At 40.9% G+C, this 24,949-nt stretch overlaps 1 protein-coding gene across 5 annotated transcripts in view; it reads right to left on the reverse strand.

The window, feature by feature from the left end:
* Nucleotides 1-23,377, reverse strand: part of KCNJ3 (potassium inwardly rectifying channel subfamily J member 3) — a 141,510-nt gene extending 118,133 nt beyond the window's left edge. The window contains exons 1-2 of one of the 5 annotated variants that reach the window (XM_072811486.1): nt 22,570-23,373; nt 12,450-12,666 (exon numbers count right to left, since the gene is read on the reverse strand). In XM_072811486.1, the coding sequence (XP_072667587.1) occupies nt 12,450-12,666; nt 22,570-23,271 (919 nt within the window). In that variant the 5' untranslated portion in view covers nt 23,272-23,373. Of the gene's footprint in view, nt 1-12,449; nt 12,667-20,755; nt 20,780-22,569 lie in introns of those variants that run through there. The other 4 variants (XM_072811488.1, XM_072811487.1, XM_072811489.1 and 1 more) reach the window with 4 other exon arrangements.
* Nucleotides 23,378-24,949: the final 1,572 nt, after the last annotated feature.

Consider the following 24,949-nt stretch of genomic DNA (forward strand, 5'->3'; position numbering starts at 1 on the left):
TATAGTCTCCATAATCATAAAGTATGTTAAATTAGAGAAGCCAGAAATGCATTTAAATAACTGAATCATTGTTAGTAATGAGAATGCCAGAATAAGAGGCAAAGCGCAAAAGTATATTCCAGACTGTTCCACCAACTGCTTCTGACAAGATAAGCAAGTTGTTTTACCTCACTGAATCATGCTTTCCATTTCCTTAAAATGGAAAGTTTTAACTAGATTATCACTAAGAAGCATTTTATCTTTATAATTCTATAATTCCAATTCTACAATTATAAGACAGTTGTTTCAAAAACCATGAATGTGTCTCTTTTCTTCTTCCTCTCAACTTTTTCTGGTTCTGATGATACTATGATTTCCTGTGTAAAGGAAGAAATATTGCTTCTTCAAAGCTAAAAGTAGCATATTAGATTTTACCAAGCATATCCAAACCAGGGAAGACATCATACCAGGCATATATAATTAAATGACCAATTCAAATAAGAAATGATATTTTAACTGGTATCTGTACTACTGGTCTAGTAGAACTAGGAACATAGGAGGGAACTCTATAAAGGTTAGGAACCTTCCCTTGGCACATTTTAGACAAAATTTAAAGAGCAAAATTCAGCTCGGCTAGACTGAATTTAAGCAATATTCAATAACTGAATTAAAAACAAAAGACCATCAGTATGCTGCACAGAATGGACATAAAAAGTTCTGAATCAAACTCTTTCCCTAGTTTTAGCGAGTTAGCCTAAAAAACTTAAGACATCTAAACCTTATAATAAAGGACTATTGTGAAGCATTACCAGTCCACAATTTACAGGCTATAACATACTAAAATCTTAGCTATGTGAAGAGAATAAGCCTTATACGTACAAGAAAGCCTGGCATTTCGTGTATAAAAATGAAAACGGAGAGTAATGAAGCATATTTGAAAAAAGGCCACTGGGAGAAATGTAGAGCAAAGCAAAACCAGGAAGAAACAGATAACACATGTTAAGACATTTTTGGAACCGATAACGCTAATCTGAATAAATACACATATACAAAGAGGCTACATCATTTTCTTTCTACATTCTCTAAGTAGTGCTGCCAAATATGGAAGGATTGGAGCCATTTCTGGGGAACTGCTGACTCAGGAGCATGAGTCAGAAAGTAAACCCTCAGCACAGAGAAAGTACTAAAAAAAAAAAAAAATTGTTGAGAGCTCATACACAGACATTCAGTTCATAAGGTCCAAACCTTCTCTAGTCATCAAAGGGCCATGCACTCCTCCTTTCCCAAACTTAGCCCCTCATATTATATGCATTTAGAAGAAAGTTGTCCTTCCAAGAAACCAAATTACACCTATATCTAAATGTTGAGGTGGGGCAGCCCGGGTGGCTCAGCCCAGGGCCTGATCCTAGAGACCCGGGATCGAGTCCTGCGTCGGGCTCCCTGCATGGAGCCTGCTTCTCCCTCTGCCTGTGTCTCTGCCTCTCCCTTTCTCTCTGTGTCTCTCATGAATAAATAAATAAAATCTTTTTAAAAATAATAAATAAATAAATTAATTAATTAATTAAAAATAAATAAATAAATGTTGAGGTGTAGCACAGAGTTGGTACTGCATGTGACTATGATGGCTCTAAAAACTAATGGCAGGACATTTTCCATCTTAAATGACAAGAAATCTAAAATAAAAATGAAATTAAAATAAAATAAGGGCTTAAATTATATTAAAAATTAATTTAGAGACATACAAAAAATTGTTTGACAGTAATTTAAGGGAGACTAAGATGCTCTTTCTCCAAAAGCCTTTAAGATCTAATTATCTCTCTAAAATGGCCTAGACGTCACTCTTCTCTGAACTAGGCAGCAGCAATGGATCTGAGCTATTCGCAGGCTTATGAGTATATTTTTGGCAGAGGAGGTTCAGCAAGTACACCCCATACATAATCAACACAATTAAGGTCATTCTCCAAGGGTAAGTCTTCCTTGAAAAACAAAAACATTATCTTCCTCCTTTCTCCTCTGCCCCTTGACAGGCCCTTCTCAATTTTGTGATGGCACTCTGTTATCATCATTAATAAATATTAAAATACCATAGTTTATACAATAACTTTATATTATTTATAATCCCATTCAACATATGTTGAAGAGCAGCAACGACTTTCTACTTGAACATCAATTCTAAGCTCTCCTGAGCTGAATGGGCCAATGACCTTAGCTCTTTTTCAGACATGGCCCAAGCATAGGAATCACAAAGGAGTAACTAATCAAAACGCAGCAATGTCAAATTGGGTCTACGATCCTGATCTGTCAAAATAAACTCAGTCTATCTGAATCTCAAATCTTACTCACTTACTATATCACTTTTTATTAAAAAACATATTTACATTTTTATCTAATCTCTGTAGTCTCTACAAAATTTATCCCAGAAAACTCTTAAATAGCTTAGCTTTAATGACTAAGAGCCAGTGTTAGTCATAGTAAAAAATTGTGAAATTATTCTTTTTAACTTTACAGTAAGCATAATGATAGTCTCCTATGAAACAATAAATAACCATAGACAGTGTTCTGGTCTAATGTATGCGTTGCAGTTTCAGTGATCAGAATTCTCTCCATCAGTGAGTGGCACTAACATCCTTACTTGGCATTTATATTACATTTTCACACAATGTTCTACAATAACTATCACATTTTGTTCTTGCTTATGATGATGAACAGCAATGCATTTTAATTCATACTCATGATTTTCACTGTTTTTCTATCCATATTAATTTGCATTTAGCTACATTGATCAGCCCAGTATGAACTGACACAGAGCTTCATCTCTGAAGATTTCAGAAATTTCAAGAGCTATGTTCTCTTTCATTTTTACAACATATCAATGTGATAGATTAGGCCAAGATGTTGCAGTTGAGTAGTTAATTCAATAGATATACGTGGCTTTCCTAGTTGCAGGATTGAGGCATTCTCAAACTGTAATATTCTTAATAAGAATCACCCAGTGCTTGTTAAAAATGCAAATTTCCTGAGCCACAAACACCAAACATTTTAACACTGTAAATCTAGGTAAAAACCCAGATGTCCATATTTTAAGAACTATACCATGGAATTTCAACACACGTAGTCCCCAAACTTCACACTGAAAAATATCTGAGAATGTGTTAGTTAACGTCTAAACTGTGAAGTTACTGGTCTTTGGACTATGCCACATCTTATCCCAAAACTGCTTTACCCAATTACAATTACCCTATGCATATATTTAACAATTAGTTATAGATAAAATTTCCTGGCTTATTTTATTCATATAAACCATAGGTCAGATTGTGACAAATTTGGTCTTACCTTCCCCAATCCACCTCACCCACTGTAACTAACTGACCCAGACCAACCTCCTGCATGGCAAATGAGAAACTTCTATCCTAAGATGCTAGAATTCTACTAATTAAATATCCTATAAAATATGCAGTGAAAATAATCAAGAAAATAACATATGTGAAAATAGTCTTTATAACTTTTTGGGGACTCCAGTGCTGACAAAGGTGAAGTAAGGAAAATGGTGGAATGATTCAATCATGAGTCTGAAGAGACCCAGTGCACTACTAATAAAGTAAACTTCTCAATTGAATTAAAGCAGGCATTTAGGAAGGCTTAGCTAAACATTCCTGACTACTAAGCAGGATGACCAAACATCCCGTTTTGTCCAGGACTCCTGATTTTAGCACTGAAAGCCCCAAGCCTCAGAAAGCTTTTAGCCATCCTAATTGGCCACTCTACTCATACTTCAATATTTAGGCATGAAATTCGTAAAGTACATTAAAAAATCCCTATAGTGGTCTATCAAAGAAAATTCTGATTAAGTAGGATTTTACTTAGGAATTGCTCATAAAAATTGAGGCCTTAAATTAAAAAAGAAATCATGGCACCCTAAGATCTGAGTTTTATTTTGATAGAACAAAATATTGAAAAGGAGTCTCTAAAAAAGGGAAAAAAAAGTCACAATTAAGAAACAATAAGTACTGGGACGCCTGGGTGGCTCAGCAGTTGAGCGTCTGCCTTCGGATCAGGGCGTGATCCCGGGATCCGGGATCGAGTCCTATTGGGATCCCTGCATGGAGCCTGCTTCTCCCTCTGCCTGTGTCTCTGCCTCTCTCTCTCTCTCTCTCTCTATCTATCTCTATCTCTGTCTCTCATGAATAAATAAATAAAACCTTTTAAAGAAAAAAGAAACAATAAGTACTTAACAAATATGTAATCATAGAAGTTACTAAGAAAAATGTCCATTGATATTTCCAATATATACAGATCCAAATGTCATGGACTTTTAGCTGATAAGGTAGAAAGTCTTCTGAAACACAAAAAATTACTTTCAAAGGTAAAAGCAATCTGGGCAGGAACAAGAAAATCAAAGAGTTAGACAGGCCGCCTGTGATTTAGGTCCTGGCTACAAGAGTTATGAGCTCAATGCTAACAATTTAGAATCTGCAATGAAGAAGGATTAATAAAATTTCCAATGGTCATAAGAGAGCTGCCTCATTTACAGTTATGACTAGAGAGGTTCTTGACTACAATTTTCTGATGAATCATTTAGGAGTAATGATTAATTACAATTAATAAAGTTAAATAGTATAAGATTAATTACAATTAATAAAGTTAGTGTAAGGGAAACTGAGGCACATCTCAATTACTCAGTGTTGAACTTCTGCTCTGTGACTTACTCATTAGAAAATTTCAAACTGTTTTTCACTAGTGAAGAGAAGAGTCAATGTCTTATTTGTGCTGTTTTTCTTTTTCTCCGTCTATCATTTTGTTTCTTTGGGTGCCTCAGCTTCTAAGTAGCCTGCACAACTTCAGTGGGAAGGATCCTGGGGCCCTTGTTCCCATTCCTGTTTAATCACAACTAACAGCTTTGAAACCAGAGGCCTTTTTCATTAGTTTCAACAGTCACATAGTTGCCTGAGCCAGACAATCTCACACAGGACCCAATTACCTCTGGTCTGGCCTACTGTAGCAGCCTAATAACTCGTCTGTCTCCGGTCTCAGTTCCATTCAATCCATCCTCCACCTGCAACCAGAGGGACCTTTCAATCATGCAAATATAATCATGGTATTTTACTGCTTAAAATCTTTCAAGGGATTCAGTGCCTGCAGAATTAGGTCCAAACTATGACTCACCGATAGGCTCATCTCCAGCCAGTTCCCCTCCACCTGTTCTATACCCTTACCATACCAAATTACTTGACTCAACAAAATGAAGTGTCACTTCCTGTCCCTGTGGCCAGAATGCCCGGCTCTCTTTACCCTCCTGATGACCTTCTGCTTCCCCTTCCTGTCTCAACTCATGCCACATCCTCTAGGGAGGGCCTTCTCAGACCTTTTTAGGAACAAATCCATCAGTGGTCACTGTTCTAGTCCCCTACACACATGCTTCACACACTCTGTTTGAGCACATTTGTTAATACTCAATGTCACTCAACTTCTTTCTCCCTGTGGATATGAGCTTCTTCATTAATCATTTATGTAGTACACTAATATAGATAATCAACAAATATGTATTAACTGATTTCCTTTTGGGACTTCGAAAGCCAGCTTTTAAAAAGAGAGGAACTCTATTAAAATCAGTTAAAAATAACAACAAACAGATCAGAAGTGTTTCCTGGAACCTATGAAATACCACTTAAAAATATCTATTTAAAAAGTCTTCTATCAGTCTTAGAAGCTTACAGTTTATCTGGAGATATATTAAAGCACATAAGTGATAATTGTGAAAAACTATATATATATATATATATATATATATATACACACACACACACGCACGTAAAGAGAATTTTTTTAAAGATTTTGTTTATTTATTTAAAGATTTTATTTATTTATTCAGGAGAGACGAGGGCAGGGCATGGGGGGGGGTCGCGGCAGAGACACAAGCGGGCTCCATGCAGGGAGCCCCATGCGAGACTCGATCCCGGGACTCCAGGATCACGCCCTGGGCCAAAGGCAGGCGCTAAAGTGCGGAGCCACCCAGGGATCTGCCCAGAATTTTTTATAGTAGTAGACAGGCTACTGTATACTGGGGACATGGTTGTTCATAATAATGTGTTAGTTATGCAAGCAACTTCTACATAAAAAGAAATGCAGACAAACGAGCAATATTAACTGAGAATTCATTAAATAAAACTGATAGCCCATAGGTACAATAATTTCAATCTCACTAGTAATCAAAAAGAATAATGTCAGATGGGCAAAAAAAATTATAATATCCATTGTTGGCAAGGTTATGAGGAAATGGGTGCCTTCATATACAGTTGTAACCTGTTACCAACTTTCTGTAGAGCAATCTTAACATACGCATTAAAAACTAACAGATTTATATGCCTCTTTCTCCAAGAATTCCATCTCTAGGAATTTATAGAAAGTTGATGGTAAATAAATTAAAACTATGGACTACAAAATATTTACATTATTAAAAGGAAATGCCTAAAAATCCCAGACTATGAGACACCATAAATTAGCATACGATAAAGGCATTAAAACTAATGGTATAGAATTATAATTTGATGTGAAAGGTGCTGATGTTATACAATAAAGTTATAAAACAGTGCATGTAGCAAACTAACAGTTTATCTGAATGCAGACACCCAAAAGGTTAATGACCAATATGGTAAGAGCATAGTGGTTGAAATCAAGATTAGTTTATATTTTGCATATTTGTGTTTTTATTTGTTCTATAACGAGCATGTATTTAATGGCCCTTTCATAGTAAATACAGCTTTTTAAAGAGAATTATTAAAGAAAATATAGACTAAAGAAAAAACACATACAAGCAAGACAATAAATATGGCAGTGAAAATGGTATTATTGCAGACATGGGAGTCAGGGTGAGCATCAGTGTATGGACATTACAGCAAAGAAGAGCAGCCTAATTTTCTCAGGAATAAATATGTGCATTTTGATACAGCAGTCGTTAGGGATTTTTGAGCACAGATATATCATGGAAGTCATGTTGCAAGCAAATTTACTGGGCAATAATAGCGTGTAACCTGCATGTAAGAAGAGATCCTGAATCCACTCCTGAGACAGCTACTGTGAGGTAGAAGTATTATTAGATAGGCTTAAAGAAGAATTGAAAGACATCAGTAAGAGAGAGAGGGCAACCAAGTACCTTCCCCTTGGAGGCTTTACTAATCCCCATACCTGGAAGGCCCCTCCATTAAGCTCCACTTATATTACGGTGTTTGGTCTCAGCTGTCACCATCTCATTGCAGCCCACCCTGATTTCCCTATGCTCCCAATCCCTCTTGCCTTGCTTTATTTTTCCCACAGCACGGATCACTTTCATCATTTCAGATGAAACCCTTCATTTTGTTTTCTGTTTCCTACATAAGAATAAACGTCCCTATAAGGGCCAGAATTTTGTTTAACATGTCCCCTAGGATCAAAATAGTGCTCAGCCTATAATAGTTCTTCAACAGGAATTTGTGGAATGAACACTGGATGTAAAAAGGGGAAAAGGTGAAGAGTATGAGGTAAAACTGCAAACACTACTAGCTACACACCTTCCAAATGAGGATATAATTTGAATGTAAGATGATGGCTTGGTATCTGGACCAGGTGACTGAGTTCAGATGGTGGCACCCACGTAAGGGCAGTGTTCCAGAAATTAACCCCACGCACAAGAGCGAAGCTGGTGAGAGGCTTCCTAGCTGAAGAGAATTGGAACGGTGAACCTGTATTCTATGAATTTGTTTTTTAGAAAAAGAGCAATAAAAGGTGAGTGTCTAGATTTGAAAAGAAAGAAGGCAAGACAGAGGTTTACATTTATAGGAAAGAGGAGGAGGCAGTGATGCAGGACATAAGGAACAAACAGAAAGTAGAAGTCTCCGAATTCAGGGGAGAACCCTGAGTATGAAGGGGCAGATAATGGGTTTTGTATTTTTTTCAAAGACCTCGAAATGTCTGAGAGCAAATACAGTCAACGGGATTTTAGGCATCAGGTGTGTTAAGTATAGGAGCTTGAGTCACGGGTGGTAGGAAACAGAACTAGCTGTAAAGGAGATGGTTTTGGAGAAGAATAAGGACACTTTCCCCCATAGACACCCAGAAAGAGAAGATAATTATGAGAAAAGGATAAGGAGAGTAAAAAAAATGTATAAAAATTGAAGTGTCACATTCTTTTTGATAGAATAGGTGGAGATGATATGCCAAGGAAAGGATAGGACAGCTGGGACTGGGGACATGGAAAGAGAGAAAAGGTCTAAAATAGATCCCACGGGGAGAGAGCCTGGGAGTACAGAAAAGACAATTAAAAAGACTGCCAAATAGCAGCAGAGAGCAGATTGAAGTTTGAAAGCATCCAGTTCTAATGAGCCAAATCTGCAATGCTGTTTGCCTCTAGCAGCGCGCTCTCTCCTGGGAAAAGAAGCAAAGGGAGCAAGAGTCAGAGGTAACACGGGTTTAGGAGTTTGCCGGACCAGTAAAGAAGCAAAGGTTATTAACGAAGAGGCAAATCTTGGGCTCCTTGTTGGGAGTGAAAACCCAAAATCATCTGAAGCAAGGAAGGCAACAATACCTGAGTCTAATCACTGAGGAGTATTTCCAAGGAAGTAGGGAAAGTAATGATTGCTTAGCTCTGAGCTGAAAGCTAAAACTTTCAAGGAAATTCTCATTTCTCACCACCATCACCACCATCACTCCTGCTGAGACTACAAGAGTAGGAAGAAGCAAAAACTAAAAGAGACCAGAAGATTCGTAAGCGACTCCTGTGTGTGTGTGTGTGTGTGTGTGTGTGTGTGTGTGTGTTGGGGAAGGGGGGATGGATATGACCACTAATACAAAAAGAAGTGGTAACTATCTAAGGTTTTATGCATTTCTAAGACATTAGGGTCATTTGTTTTAAAATAAACCACAAGGCAACCCACTAGGGGGAAAAAGTATATTTTCTTTGTTATAGACAATTTGAGATTTTTACCATAAAAATACAGGCTTTGCTTTCTCATCAAATTCCAACATTTCCCATTGGTACATGACAGGCAGAGACGGCCCGTCCACCTCAATGACCTCTCACTCAACTCTCCACATTGTTTGCTCTGCTCCAACCACCTCTGCCTTCTTTTAGTTTCTGGAACAAATCAAGCGGACTCCCAATTTAGGACCCTTGCCCACCATGCTGTTCGCCCAGACAGGCCCAGGAGGGCCTTCTTGACAGTCAGGTCCCTGCTGAGTGTGGCACCTCAGAGAGAACTCCTCTGTCAGCCCACAGAGCTCCGAGATACTCTCTTTATTTCATCAACTGGTCTTGTAGTGGGTTTTATTACTGACACATTTTATCTGATAACATCTTGCTTATTTATTTTTCTTGTTTTGCCATGTGCCTTCTCCACTTAGAATATGGCCTCCATGAGGAAGGGACTCTGGCTGCCTTGGTCACCACCACACCATCGACATTCCAAAGAACTACCAAGCACACAGCATACATTCAATTATTTGTTTAATGATTGAATGAATGAAAACAACTTAGTATTTTAATGTTAAACACAATGGAAAGTTACACTGTGTACATGTTTACTCACAAAACTGCATACCAAAAAACTAAGAAGTAAAAATGGCAATACTGCTTTTTCAAAACATCCCAAAATATCATACCTGTCTTATCATAAGCAATGAATATTATGAGAAAAAAAAACTGGATTGTGAATGCAAGGAGAAAGGAGGAAACATCCCTGAAGATGAGCCTAAATATATCTCAGAAAAGATATAAATGATCAAATGGACATAACAATGTCTATGTTATTTTTGCCAGGCTCAGAGAGGTCTGGAAATATATACAGATTTTACAGAATTTGAACAGTGTGGGATTTAATTAGTTAGGGCACATACGCAGATAAAATGTCATATAAGTTTCCCTCAAAATAATTCTGTAAATTATGAGTAATGTCTCTGCTGTTTGTCTTTCTATATTAGATCTAGCAACAGGCTTAATTAAGAGGGTAAGAAGAAGGCGATTTTAATCTCTTCTCCATAAACAGCAATCTCAAAATAAGAAATTCAGGCTCTAGTCAAGTTTTCATACTTTCTATGGAAAGTATTTTCTGCTGGTTCATGGTTACCAAAAAAAAAAAAAAAAAAAAAAAGTAGGGAGTAGGAAATGTTAAAATCTGGAGTCTTAATGAACAATTCTATATACAAAACTCTGAATGACCCTATGTAAGACAGTATTTATGAACCCAAATCCTCTGGCATCCGATAAAGATGTATCAGTTAAGTCCATTACACAGGTATATTTTCAAAACAACTCCCTTCAGTATTCTCTTAAGATGCCCATGTAGAAGCCAAAAATCAAATGGTTAATGAATAAGGAAACTTCAGACAAATCCAAATTGAGAGACTTTCTACACAATACCTGTCCTATAGGAGCATCAAGGTCAAGAACACAAAGTAAGGTTGAAGACTATTCTGTCTAGAGACGGAATAAAAAAATAAATAAAAAACAAGTAAACAAGTGAAGGGCATAATCCTTCAACTGATGTTGAATAGGGCTGGTGGGAGTGGCGGTGGAGGGTGGCTATGATGGAAACTACTAGGACAACAGATGAAATTTGAACATTGTGAGCTAAACGGTAGTATTCCATCATAGTTAAATTTCCTAATTTTTTTCTTAATTGCACTATGATTTTATAGAAAAACTTTCTCATTCTTAAGTAACACAAACTAGAGATAAATAGGAAAAATGAATGGATGAATGGATGGATGATGCATGAGATCAATCAATTGACTGACTGGCCTAGTGAAAAATTTTGAAAACTGTCAAGTGAAACAGAAACCTCACTGATGTTAGTGTTCAGAATAACAATAATTAGTAAACAGCTGTGTCAAAGACAAAACCATATGCAATAAGAAATAAATCAATAAAAATTGCAACATCTCCTATGTAAGCCCTAACAATATATTAAGTCAATAAACAACATGGATAAAAATTTAAGTTGAAATATACTTATTGAACTAAAAGCTCTTGTAATTGGTTTCATTATTAATAGATGTTATATTAGAAATATGCTATGACATCATGTCAATTTTAAGTCAAAAAAATAATTGGAAATAATATTTTAACCATAAAGTAGTCCACAGAAATCAAATTCCAGATATAGGTTGATGCTTTAAATCTTTAGTCACTATCCTTAAAAATCTTAATTTTTAAACTGAAGCACTAATGAAAAAATGATACAACAAGCAGCTTTGAGGTAGTTATTATATCATTCTTACTTTACAGAGAAGGAAAAGAAGCTTATAGAGAGATTAAGCATCTTGCCCAAAACTGAAACAGTGGTATGTGATAGATGTACAAAGATTACAAGGGCTTACCGTCTCCTACTCCTGGGACAAAACTCTATACCATGGTGGGAGATTTTTCTATCTATTTATTTATTTTTAGATTTTTCATTATGTAATATCTCCCACCTTCGTATAAAGTTTGAACACGTCCATGTTACCGCCAATGTTACTTTCAAAATTGCTATAGTTTATACATAATAATTAGCATTTTAGGATTGAAACGATATTGATAGAAAAAAAATGAGAACTAAAATATCTTTCCTTTACTTGCACAAAGCACAAAATTCAAGACACACATATATATGTATACATGCATTTGTTATATATGTGTGAGTGTGTGTGCGTGCACGCACGTGCACGAGAGTATAGATGTACTGATACTACATCAGTATCAATGATCTAGCAGGTTCCTAACCAAATGGGCAATACTCAGACCCCAAATAATATACTCTGATTTATTGTTTCTTTCCTTTGCAACCTTGCTCTCCCCACAGCCTTAGCAAATTGTGAATGTTTGGAACACACCAATGTTATAGTGCATCTTAAGGAATAACATACAGCACATAGCTATACCAAAGCAGGAAAAGAAGAAAAATCTCTTTTGAAAAATTTTTTGGTCAAGGTTCAGCTGAGGAAATCTACTGACCCACTTTGAAATTAAAATGCTGCTTTAGCACAGACACACACAGGGGATTTTCCACTGAGGTTGCACATAGCAGCATATCAAAGCTTTACCAATGACACCCCGAATCACCATCCCCAAGGCAAGAATATGCATGCTGAGTTTAGGCAGCTCACTAATTACCCTGAACTTATTTTAACCTTAAATCTTTAAAGAAAAATTATGATTATAGGAAATCCAAGTTTGCAATTAAACTAGAATATCATAATCACTTCTAGGAGTCATCTCAGTTTCCTTTTTTTTTTTTTTTTTGCCGTATTCCTGAGTTAACATTATATATGCAATCATCACAACAGTAATCTTCATTTTCAAAGTGGTGTCAACTTAATGTTACAAAGCAATAAGAGAGAAGTCATTACTTTCATTATTATGAACTGAGACATTTCGACCAATTCATGACAGATACTGTGCATGTAACATAATGCTATTATAGAATAAAGAAACTTGATGACATAGCTATGGTTTTACTCACCAGTTGTTTCCACAATGCCTTCTAGGATGACGACAATCTCGAACTGTTCAGTTTGCATGCTTCGCTGGGATAGGTCATAAAAGGGGCTTTTGGCATCGATCACGTGGCAAATTGTGAGGGGGGAAACAAGAAAAAGTTGATCTGCCCCTGTACTAAAACCTACATCCAGTTCAAGCTGGTCAAGGGGAAGGAACTCACCCTCAGGTGTCTGCCGAGACTAGACAAGCACACAGAAAAAGAGAAGAAATCACCACTTGTACTGAAATTTTCAAGGCAGCCCAACAGTAATTTACATCATTGCCAACATTCTGCACTATCAATCATCTGCAACAAAATCCAAACAAATCATTATGCAGCTATGTTCTAGCAAACGGGCCGAAATCCCACATAGCTCATGGGGAACATACATGCATTATTTATAATATACGACTTACTATAATTATCCTTCCCTAACTCATGAGCTTTGGAGAAATGCCTGGTCCAACAATGGCTGTTAGCACAAACTGTGGAACTGAGTGTGCATGTGCTACCGCTTGACATAAATCACTTCAGGATAGCTCACTGCGTGCCAGATTTGTTTTCCTCACAAAGCCAATAATAAGTAGGCAATTCTTAGGGAGTTTGTTAGAGCTGAAAAAGGTCGATCATAATTTCAGAAAAGATTTATTGCGTCGTTACAAAGCAAACCAGTGATTTTTCTAGGACTTTTGAAAGGTAACAGATATAGACTTTAGTAGAAACGTGAAGATGCTATCATGTTATGTTATGTACCCAACAGCTCATCTGATACAAAGAAAGGCATATGCTGTTAGCTGATGGCTTTCAAACTCTAATAATAAACCACATTAAAGTCGTTTAGCTATTTATTTTATGAATTTTAAAATATAATGTAAAAATTGTGCTAAACTCAAGTTTTTTAATAGAAATGCAATTAAAAATCTACACTGGGTAAACTTGCAGCTTACTAAAACTTTCACAAGGTAGTGGTATTCGGTCTCTATATAAATCATTATGAAACTTAAATTGCTTACGTGCTAAAACTCTGAAAGACCACCTTAAAATGACTATGAACAATCAGCAAACCATGAAAGTTACCTTCTTTCTTTTCTATTCATTCTTACTTTATTTTCCACATCTGTTCCTTACAAGGATCATATATAAGCAAATATTTGTTTGATTTAAATTATGATACTGATAAGGGTTAAATAGTTGCATACAGAAAATTCTGTCGGAGTGGGAGCTTGCTGATGGTCCAGTGGGGCTTGGAGGAATCCAATATATTTAACAGACTCTGCGAAGCTCATGTAACAAACGAAACAGAATCTGTAACCCTGCTCTGTCCAGTGAAGTGGTATTTTAAAGATAAAATCCTTACTCTCTGGTAGGGTGAGGGTTCCAAGAAATACCTTGGCATTTTAAGTGGAGTAAATGAGTCTGCAAACACTGAGAAATATGGTTTAGTAAACTGTCTTCTGACAACACTGAACCAAGTTAGTGGGAGACCGTGGTCTCCACAGCAGAATCAAGCAGGGAAGCTACTTTGTAATTAGTGATCCTCCAGAACTTTATTTGTGCAGAAAAAAAACAATGAAAATGTTGAGACTATTTTTCTTCTACGCCTTGTGAGTAGTTGACTAAAGAAGAGTAAAAAGAAAAAGAGGAAGAGAAGGAGAAGGGAGAGGAAGGAGAGGAGGAAGAGGAGGAAGAAACAATGATCAGTGACAAGAAAAAAAAATCCATGGAAAAGCCTGATGGTCCAAAAATAAAAACAGCAGCTCTAACAACCAATGCTGGAGAAGCTAGACACTTCAAAGCCAGTAGAAGTTACCTATCTCTCTAACTTATCCTCAAATTGATAAAATATGGATGAGATCGGCATCCCTCCAACTAGAGAGCTGTATAAGAAATATTGATTAATGCTACAAAATAAAAGCCAAAACAAAATAAAAACAAAAACCTGGTGTCATTGTTCTCTCATCTAGTAAGAAACAGGTGCTATATAAACACAAGGTGGTATTCTGGTATTTATAATTAGTGAACAGAATTTGGGTCATTTCACTAATTAAGCTCTGCTTTTTCTAAATGTTCATTAAAATAATTCCTTAAAAAGTCAATTTCCTATTTATTTTAAAATAATTCTCCCCCCAAAAGATCTATTTTTTTCTGATTTTTATATATACACATCAAAACTAAAGTTAATCTTCCTTTTTTTAACATTTGCTATTTATACCTCTGCCTCATTCTAAAAGCTGTAATCTGTTAACTTTTATATTTCCTGATCATCCAACACGCCATGAAGAGAAGTGGCCTAGAAACAAGCTATCAAGAGAATGCCAACCTAGAATAAGAAATGTCTCATTTTTAGCAAAGCAGTTAATTCACATAAAGGTAATTTAGACTCAAACATATATGAATCTGTTCCATTCACTATGGAGCTCCACAATTTTGTCTTCTGGGTCTTGTTCCTTCATGCGAGGCCAACAAATATTTCAATTAGCAATATGCTCACCTCCCTGATTTGTGTTTGTTTCTCTGACCCTGTAATAGACTGGGAAGCCTATTCATCACTGTGATGAACACAAAGCTTTTCTATTTCAAGGAGTGAAGAGTATGGTTTTCGTGTGGCAGGTGCCTGGAGTACTGGGATTGTTTGAGGTCGGAGCTCCTGGCTAGAGCAAGGTCATCTATGAGTGCTCAGCCCAATACTTAAAATGGTCCCCCCCCCAAAAAAAATGGTCCCCAAACCTACATATGCTTACCAAATACATTTTCAGAAGCATACACATTTTACTACAGGCTTACAAGGAATTCTAATCTAGGCTTTTCTAATTCTGTTCCAATTCCAGAGATTCTTCTGGAGCATAGGGCGGAAAGAAACCCTATGTTAGTTTGAAGTCTCTCAACTTGTGTAAGTGGAGCGAGAGAACTTTTGTTCCAGGAACTGTGACACACACACGTAAATGAAAAGGAAGGACAGAAAGGAAGGAGCTATATATGTGCCGTCACAAAGTTAAAGTACGATCTCTATCTCAAGCGTGTGATAAAGCAATAGCACTGATACTGTCAGTTTCTAGTTTTCTTATTCAGCTATCAATTGCCATATTTCATCCAGGAATTTTGATAACAAGCAGAAAAACTGTAGACAAAAATCAAGCTAACCTTTTCTTATTATGTCACCTTAAGAATTATGACATAAGAAGAAATCCTTCACTGACAGAGCAGTGTGCTGATAGTCTACACTATCTCCTTTAGCTCCATAAGCCTCCTAATCCCAAAGGGAATTAGGGAATGCAAAAATCATGACTATTTCCTAGATAAAAATGTATAAACAGATATGGTCAAGATCCATAATAATTCAAAATAATTGCCATAGATTAGATTGATGCTAGTAAATTATTAACATTTCTGAAAATCTGATAACTAAGGCTGGCTTAATTTGATGAAATAACCATTTAGGATCATAGAATGACTGAATGAATAAGAAAGTAAGAAGGAGGTACAAAAACAAAAGAGTCCGTGGAAAATTGGTAATTCTTAACAATTTAGAAAACAATCCTAAAACACTAGGACCTGAGAATGATCCCCATACGATCTTTATTTTCAATTGTATGGAATTTGGGGAAAGAAATAAGGACCTTTCTGCCATTTTAAAGCTTTTCTGGTTGATAGCATTATAGCAACTTCTGGGAGATAAGAAAAAAATTAAAGAAATCTAAGGCTCGTAGTTTATTTAAAGTTACTGTGTAAAAAATTAGGAGTAGAACATCATCGATATTTGAAATGGTTTTGTAGAATTTAGGATGTGGCAATAATTTCTAAGTTATTCTTCATTATAAAAATACTGCTATTTAAAAGTAGTATTTTGTTTATATACATTTTAATTATATGTAAATGTGTATATGTGTAAAACTTAGGACTTATGCCTCATCTCAGAGTCACATGTACTGATTTCAAACAAGCAGCTAATATCAAATAACTCTGAACTTTCTTAAAGTCTAAAAGAGGCCTACCAGATAATTACAAATTCTGACTAAAGGTGGAAAAAGATTCAAAAGTCACAGATGCCTGGAAGGGATTATCAATGTCATGGACTTTATAGACAAATAGCTTTTATATTACAGATGAAAGACTACGGAGTACATGTCCAAAGACACACACACACACACACACACACACACACACACACACCACTCTGGGTTGCACATTCAGAATGGCTCTGGCATCAGCAGATCCTCACTTGGCCACCCTCCTCCTGTGGGATTTGCAACCAGTTGTCCACATTCATTCAACAGGAACACACTCCACCAATACAATCAATCTCTGCGCAGCCTTTCTCCCATCTCTCTAACCCATAACAGCATTCTAATTATAACCATTGTGCTCTTTCCTAGCTCGGAGGGAGGCTAGGGGAATTCTGAAAAGAACATTTAATTACTACCATCTGATTCATGAGATGTTCCTCCATCATATTCTAAGCCTTGTCCTATACCCCCACCACCTCCCAGAAGTGTCCAAAGGAAAAGGGTGCTGAGGGCCAGAGGAAAGGACAGGAAAAGACAGGAAAGGAAACTACGAAGAGAGGGCAAGCCCTTCTTGCCTACCAACTCCCATCACTTTACATTTATCTGTGATTTCATTTCTCCTCTTTAAATGTGCAGTATGTGAGAGACTGCGTGTGTGTGTGTGCGTGTGTGTGTTGAATATATGCTGAAGTCACAGAGAAAATCACAAATGAAATGAGGCTGGAATGCTATCTGCAAGCTAAAATTAGGAAATAAGTCGAAAGCAGGTACTAGAATGAGCAAAAATGCCCTGTGGCTTGAAGCTGTTCTGGCAATGGTTTTGGGACTCAGACCAAAATTCAAGTCAGGTATTGCAAAGAATGGACCCAAAATTTTATGTGGGCTGTCTATAATTAAATTGTACATTTCTTTTGACTCCATGAGCTTGAAATCCCGTCAATACTCAGGTAGATAAAATATAACCAACATCAAGTCTAAAATAAAAAAATGTAATGCTAAGATAATCATCCCATTAAAATGTTTGTTTTTTATGAAAAGAAAGTGCCTTATAGAATGGAATGTAGTTTATCTTGTACTAAGTTGTGTGAGGCTTTTACACTATTGAAATGAAAGAACAGCTTTATAATTCCCTGAGGGCCTTTTATGGAATTTATAATAACCGTGGACAGGATTTGTAACCCTACGTGCACATTTCCCTCCTACTCACCAAACACCCTCAAATCCATCAAATGCTTTTCCTTATTTCTCTTTATCATTTGTTCTTACCTACTGCTGTTTATTTGTGGGTCTTTATGTCCCTTATTTCTGTTCACACTGTATTCCCCTGGACACAAGCCACCCCATATTTTTCAGGAACCATAACAAACATTTTTTAAAAATATTACTACTGTTTTTTAAAAGAATGAAAATTCTATTTTTAAAAAAAGTTCTGTACCTATTGGAGAACTGTCCTTGTGTCAAACAAGGCAAAGCTAGACTAAGTAGGAACTGTGCTTTCTCTTTAAAGACATAATGAATCCACCTGAAAAAAAAAAAAATCACCAACCATAACAGGATCTAGCCCTAAGAGTTCTGAGGAACTCGGTCTTAGGCTCCTGAAATATTTTTTTAAATTTATTTTTATTTTGAAAGAGAGAGAGAGAGAGTGCAAACGGGAGGAGAGGCAGAGGGAGGGTGAGAATCTCAAGCAGACTCCATGTTAAACACAAAGCCCGACCTGAGGCTCGATCTCACGATCCTGAGATCATTACCTGTGCTGAAATCGAGAGTCAGATGCTTAACTCACTGAGCCACCTGTGCACCCCTCCTTAAATATTTTTACTGACAGCCTGTATGATACTAAGAACAGGTGTGTTTATTAGGCATCCACTTGTGGACTTACTTTTGAACGGAAGTAACTAATTATCAAAACTAGTATCAAAACTAAATTGGCCAAGACCAATTGGTGAAAAGAATCAGTCCTACAAAATAAAGTAACACAGAATCAAACACCTAACTGCATTTCAGTGCATGGTATGAGGCAATAACAAATAAGTATATGAAAAAAATCAGGAATCATGTGGTCCAGAAATAACTGTGGTTAAAAGACTAATATAAGGTTAGGACACATGAAGGAGATGGAGACCTTATTGGTTTTAAAAATAATAAGTTTGCCTTTTATTGCATCTGCACTTGCTGACATTCATATGGGGAAACCAGATAACATCCAAATTGAGTATCCATATAAATAGAAAATAAAAGAAGAATACAAAAAGAATCTTTATGATACATCAGAAGGTGACTGCACACCAACTGCCTTTCAATAAGTGAAAATTAAGGCTGCAGAGCTGCACTCCTAGGAAAGAAAATTATTTGCTATGGGTAACAATATGAAGAAGTACAATTATACTTCCATGAAAAAAGTTATCCTTACTTCCATATTTCAAAATCTGGATCCAGCAATAATTGATTTTAAATTTTCTTTATGTAAATATACTTTGTGTGCCCATATAAGTCCATGATGGCCTCTGGATAATAAGCCTGTAAATTCCCGAGCAGTGTATCAAGAAAGATTATTTAAATCTTCCCTAACAAGATGTACATCTAGGGCAGTCAACCATTTGTGTTAGATTTATAGAAAGTCGGACTGAGATTTCCAAATCCTTTAAGCCTACCGCTAAATTACAAGGTCCAGAGTTTGAGCCATTAGCCTCAAGTCTCAGGCATTTTTATTAAAACTTGCAGCTAGATGATACAATAACTTAACATGAACATGCTATTCATTGGTTCCTATATCTAGAATTTTTAAAAAGAAGATAACTAAAACAAATTAAAAGCCCAAATAAAACCTCAATATGGGAATGAGAAGAGGAAAAGAGAAAGAATACTCATTTTAAAAGCATTTTCTAAGCTATAATTATAATCAAATTACAAATTTCAAAGAATAACTTCCAACTGTATCCTTTAATTTTTACTGAATCTGATTTTTTTTAATCTCTGAGCAGAAAAAAATCTGACCACTTCAGACATAAAGTTGGAAGAACTATATTTGAATATCAAAATTCATTTCAGTATTTGCAGGCTTAAAAGACAGGAAGAGAGTTGAAATAAAATCTGCATTCACATAGGGGTGCGTGATTGGCTCAGGAGGTAGAACATAGGACTCTTGATCTCAGGCTCCTGAGATCAAGCCCCATGCTGGCTGTAGAGATTCCTTAAAGAATAATTCTTTTCATATAAGTCAATAACAGAATTAAAAATAAGGAAGTTATAAAAAAAAAACTTTTATCAAAACTTAGAGAATTCAAGAAATATGCATGAAAATTTATAGTAGCAAGGATATGAAAACCATATCCACATTCTTACTGTCTTCCCGAGAACAGAAAATACTTTATAATCATTAAATAAGACTCTTCCATCAATACTGGTAGATAAGCTTTTATTCAAAAAATAAGTAAACCATAGGAAAATATAAATGAAATTAAATTAGATAATAGGAGGAACATAGACTATAACTGTTATCATTGGATGTTGTTTTTATTGCCATTAAATTCCAAATATTTATCTGTATTAAAAATACTTCAACCTTATATTTAAAATGCCAAACAAGGCTTAAAAGAGGAAACTAAATATGGGTAACAATATTTAACAAGAAGACCGGTATCAAAACATTCTACATATTACTTATTCCATGGAACAGCTAGCTCCTTCTTTCAAAATACAGTTGGCTGTTTTAGGTCACTTCAATCTCAGTCCCTAAGAGAACCTAAGAGTAACTTATTAAAGGTAAATCTCCCCTCTAATTCTGTGAATGTTATTAGTTCCCTAATAAAACAGGACTCCTTTTTAATGAAGTCTAAGGAAATGACAAGAACTATGAGAATTCATTTTAACTACTGTGGCTACAGGAAAACAAGCTGCATGATGAACTGGCTGGCCAAAGAGCTGCCACTGGCCAAGCTCTCATTTCACAGAGAGCAGGACATCATTTCACCATAATTTTGTTTAAATATAAATTGACACCACATGTCAATTTTTTTTTTTACTCCTACCACTGACATCTTCTAACAAATCAAAAGCAAAGAATTTTAAAAGAGTATTATATACATTCTTTTTTTCCATATATACATTCTTTTAATTAGAGATTGTTTTATCACCTTGTGTTATATATAGCACCCTGCTCCGAATCTGTCAGCACCATAAATCTCTTATTGTTCTTAATCAGGACACTCCTTACGGTATATGCATATGTGGTACGTGGCCTTTGCCTAAAACTCATTATCAGTGTCCTGCACCACTGTTGGACTGGATACTCCAGATTCATTGTACCTTTGTAAAGACAAAACAAAACAAAACACACAAACACAAAACTGATATGTACATTAATTCTAATTTTTCCGGCTTTGTTAAACCACAATTCGATCAAGTCTAGGAACATCTAAAAGATGTTGTCTCAAAAGATACTTCTTTCAATTACTGACTTTATATATTTGAAAAACTAGAGAACAGCAATAGACGACCGTTAAGGGCTAATTTTATTCTTCCAATATTCAATCAATGTGGTAAACTATTCTTCAATAAGAATCTCAAAGTGACATGTAAGCGTGAGTTCCCTGACAGGGATGTCTGCACTACGTTAATGAGGTGTTCCTGTCTTCCACACAGGCCTACCTTACAGAGAGGTTATCTATCTTGATCTATGCATAGGAACAGGCACATACAACTGACACCCATGCAACAAACATGTCTACAACACAGCTGCCTAGCCTAATCCAAACGACTCAGTTCAATTAATGGTCAAAAACACAATATGCTAAGTTAAATAAGAACTAGTATGCAGCACATTGAAATTATGAAGAACATGATTTGAGATTATTTTTTCACAGTTATTTTAATGAACATGCACATCAAAACTCAGTTGAAAATTTGCCACTAAGCTTTACAGAAGTTAGTGGTTTTTACCGTCTATAGTGTACGATGTGGAGTGACGGGACAACTGAACTACATTAATTCTAACACTTTGTTGAGCAACATGATTGAGGAATGATTAGGGCAAGATCTTATAAATGAATAATGAAAATGACACAGGAGCCAAACTTTCTAAAAGCACTTTTAACTACAACGTAAGTCAGGGCAGTGTAAAACAATACACTTGCAGAGTGGCACTGAAATTTCGAAGGCAAAAATCTCCAATATTCATCAGCTTTTCATTTTTTTGATGCTAAGTTCTGAATCTGGCTGTCGTTCTCTATGCAATCTCGGATAAATTCTTAAGATTTCACTTGAGGTCATCCCTTTCCATTTATGAACATTTGAAAACTACCTGAGGCAAATGCCTCAAAAAGTCGAATTGGAAAAAAAAAAAAAAAAAAAAAAGTTTGAATTGTAAGAGACACACCGAGAGAGGACTGAACTTTTTATTTCTCATTGCCCGGCTCTGGGCGGGTGAATGAGCAGCGCGGGCTTCTCTGGTCTGCAGGGTGCCCTTTGGGGGGGCCCGGCTGCGGCACCGGCCGAGGGAGGGCAGCGCGCTGTGCACCCACACGCGGTGCCAAGAAGCAATCTTCTTAAATGGATGCGGAGAAGCTTCAAGTGAAATCTGCAATCGACAACGGCTTCATAGAAACTGGCAATTAAGAATAAAACCAACAAGAGGCTCTAGAGAAAAAGCACTCAAGCTTTCCCGGAATACTTTTCCAGGAAAATATTTAGTAAAAGAATGAAAATCGGAACGAACCAGGTGTCGTTTCTCCCACCTCACTGACTACTTCTCAGGTCACTGCGCTGGTCCAAACGGCGGCCCCGCAGCAGGTGCCGCGGAGCCCACAGAAATGATCCACCTGCCGATCCGGGGGGCGGGGGCGGGGTAAGGCAAAGCCCGAATGAAAGTTAAGGGACTTCGGCACCTATTTCTCCCGGACGAGAGCCGCCCGGTGTCGGCAGGGCGGGGGGCGGCCGCAGGGCCCAGCAGCCCGAGCGAGGGCCGGGGAGGGCCGGGGAGGGCCGGGGAGGGCGCCCCCGGGCTGGGCTCCCGCCACCCTCGCGGCCCTGGGGCTCCCGGCGGCCTCGAGGGGCCCGCGCCGGGGGCGGGTGCGCGGCGCGCTGCCCGGGGCGCCTACCTTGAGCAGCTTGCAGCGGATCTGCGCCGACACCATGTGGCTGTTGCGCAGGTTGCCCACCCGGAACATGAGCGTGAGCTTCCCGTCCCTCATGGAGATGACCGCGTGCTCGCTGAACATCAGGGTCTCGGCGCGCTTCTTGGGCTGGGACATCTTGATGAACATGCAGCCGATGAGGAAGGCGTCCACGATGGAGCCCAGGATGGACTGGAAGAGGAAGAGGATGATGCCCTCGGGGCACTTGTCGGTGATGTAGCGGTAGCCGTAGCCGATGGTGGCCTCGGTCTCGATGAAGAAGAGGAAGGCGGACGGGAAGTTGTAGACATTGGCCACGCAGGGCGTGTAGTTGCCGACGTGGGCTTTGTTCAGGTCGCCCCGGGTGTAGGCGATCACCCACCACATGGACGCCATGAAGAGCCAGGCCACGGTGTAGGTGAGGATGAAGATGAAGAGGTTCCAGCGCCACTTGAGGTCCACCAGCGTGGTGAAGAGGTCCGACAGGTAGCGGCTCGTCTCGCTGCCCAGGTTGCCGTGCTGCACATTGCACCGGCCGTTCTTGTCCACGAACCGCTGCCGCTTCTTCTTGGGCACAAGCTGCTGCTGCGGGCCCGGGCCCGGCCCCTGGGGCTGCAAGCCCGCGCCGCTGGACGAGGTGGTCACTACCTGGTAGTCGTCCCCAAATTTCCTTCGGAGTGCAGACATAATACGGAGGGGCGAGCCAGAGTCCGAGCGCGAAGCGGAGGCGCCGGCGGGCGCTGCGCACCGGCCCCGTAAGGAGGTGGGGGCGGCGGCGGGGGGGGCGCCGAGGGGCGCAGCGGCGCCGGCCGGCGGGCGGGCGGGGGGCGGGCGGGCGTCCCGGCGCTGCCTCCGCGCTCAGCCCCGGAGCGCAAGTGTCCTCCCGCGCTCGCCGCACGACGGACGCGGAGCCCAGGCAGCCCGGCGCGGTTGCGGCTCGCGGCGTCCCCGGGCTCGGCCCCCCCGCCCCCCCGGCATCCCGGGCGCCCCCCCCCCGCCCCGGCCCTGCCCCCCGCGCCCGGCTCCCGCGGCTCCCGCGGCTCCCGCGGCTCCCGCGCCCGCTCGGGAAGCTAACGGCTCGCCAGCCGAGGCCCCGCGCACGGCCACCTCGCCGCGCGCCCAGACCCCGCGTCCCCCGCGCCCCCGCGCCCCCCGCGCCCCGCGCCCGCCTCCTACCCTGTGGCCAAAATCCCGCCCAGAGGCGCGGCGCCGGGCCGGTGCGACACCGCCCCCCCGCCCCGCGCCCCGCGCCCCGCGCCCCGCGCCCCGCGTCGGAGAGTTGCCGGCGCCCCTGGGCCCCCCGCCCTCGCAGGGCCCGGCGCCCGCGGCCGAGGGGCAGGAGGCGGCGCTCCGCCGCGGTGCTCACCCCGCTCTCCCGGCGCCCGGCTCCGCCCCCGGGCTCGGACGGGGGCGCCCGCTCGGCCGGCCGGCGCGGGGCTGAGGCTCCCGGGGCGGGCGCTGCAGGGCCCCAGCCGAGCTGCCCGTCAGAGCTGCGGTCCGCGGCGGCGGCGCTCGGGCTCTCCGCGTGCTCCGGCGCCCGCCTCCGGCGCCGCCCCCGCCCCGCCCCGGCCCGGCCCCTCGGCGCGCGGCGGCTCGGCTCGGCCCGGACCGCGGCGGGCGCGTGGGGGCGCGTGGGGCCGCCCCGCAGCCGAGCCCCGCAGCCCGCGCCCCGCCGCCCGCGCCCCGCCGCCCGCGCCCCGGGCCCCCGGGCTGTGGTCGGAGCCGGGGCCCCGAGGCGGGCAGCTCCACCGGCCTCTGACCCCGGCGCCGCGGGGCTCGCGGGGCTCGCGGGGCTGGGAGGGGGCGGCGAGGCCGGCCTGGCGCCCCCCGCCGGTGCGGCTCCCTCCCCGCCGCCGGGCTCCGCCGGAGGCCGCGCAGCCTCCCGCAGCCTCCGCCCCCGACCGGGACCCGCTCCCCGGGCGCCCCGGGCCCCGGTGTCAAGGGAGCGGAGGGCGCGGGCGCGGGCGCGAACGGGAGCTGGCGCGGGGCCCCGGGCCGGGCGGCGCCCCCGAGCTCGCTGGGCCCCGCCCGCTGCAGGCGACCCCGGCCCCGGCCCCGGCCCCGGCCCCGGCCCCGGCCCGCGGCGGCCGCGCCCCCCGCCCCGAGCGCCGCAGCGGCCCCTGCAGGCGCGGGCGGCAGGCCTGGGACCGGCCCTCCCAGGCTGGCGGGGACCGCAAGGGACAGCGGAGGGCGCCCGGCCTGCGCTACCCACGTGCGGCCTTGCGCGAGCCGCACGCCTCTCCCTCTCCGAGGCCGGCCTGGCCCTGCCCCTGCCCCTGCCCCCGCGCTGCTGCGAGTGGCCTGCGGGCTGTGCAGGGCGTCACGCGGGCGCTGCAGGGGCGCGGGCAAGGTCGGGCCTGCGGCT

The sequence above is a fragment of the Canis lupus genome, chromosome 34, assembly GCF_048164855.1.
Source record: "Canis lupus baileyi chromosome 34, mCanLup2.hap1, whole genome shotgun sequence".
Classification (NCBI taxonomy): Eukaryota; Metazoa; Chordata; class Mammalia; order Carnivora; family Canidae; genus Canis; species Canis lupus.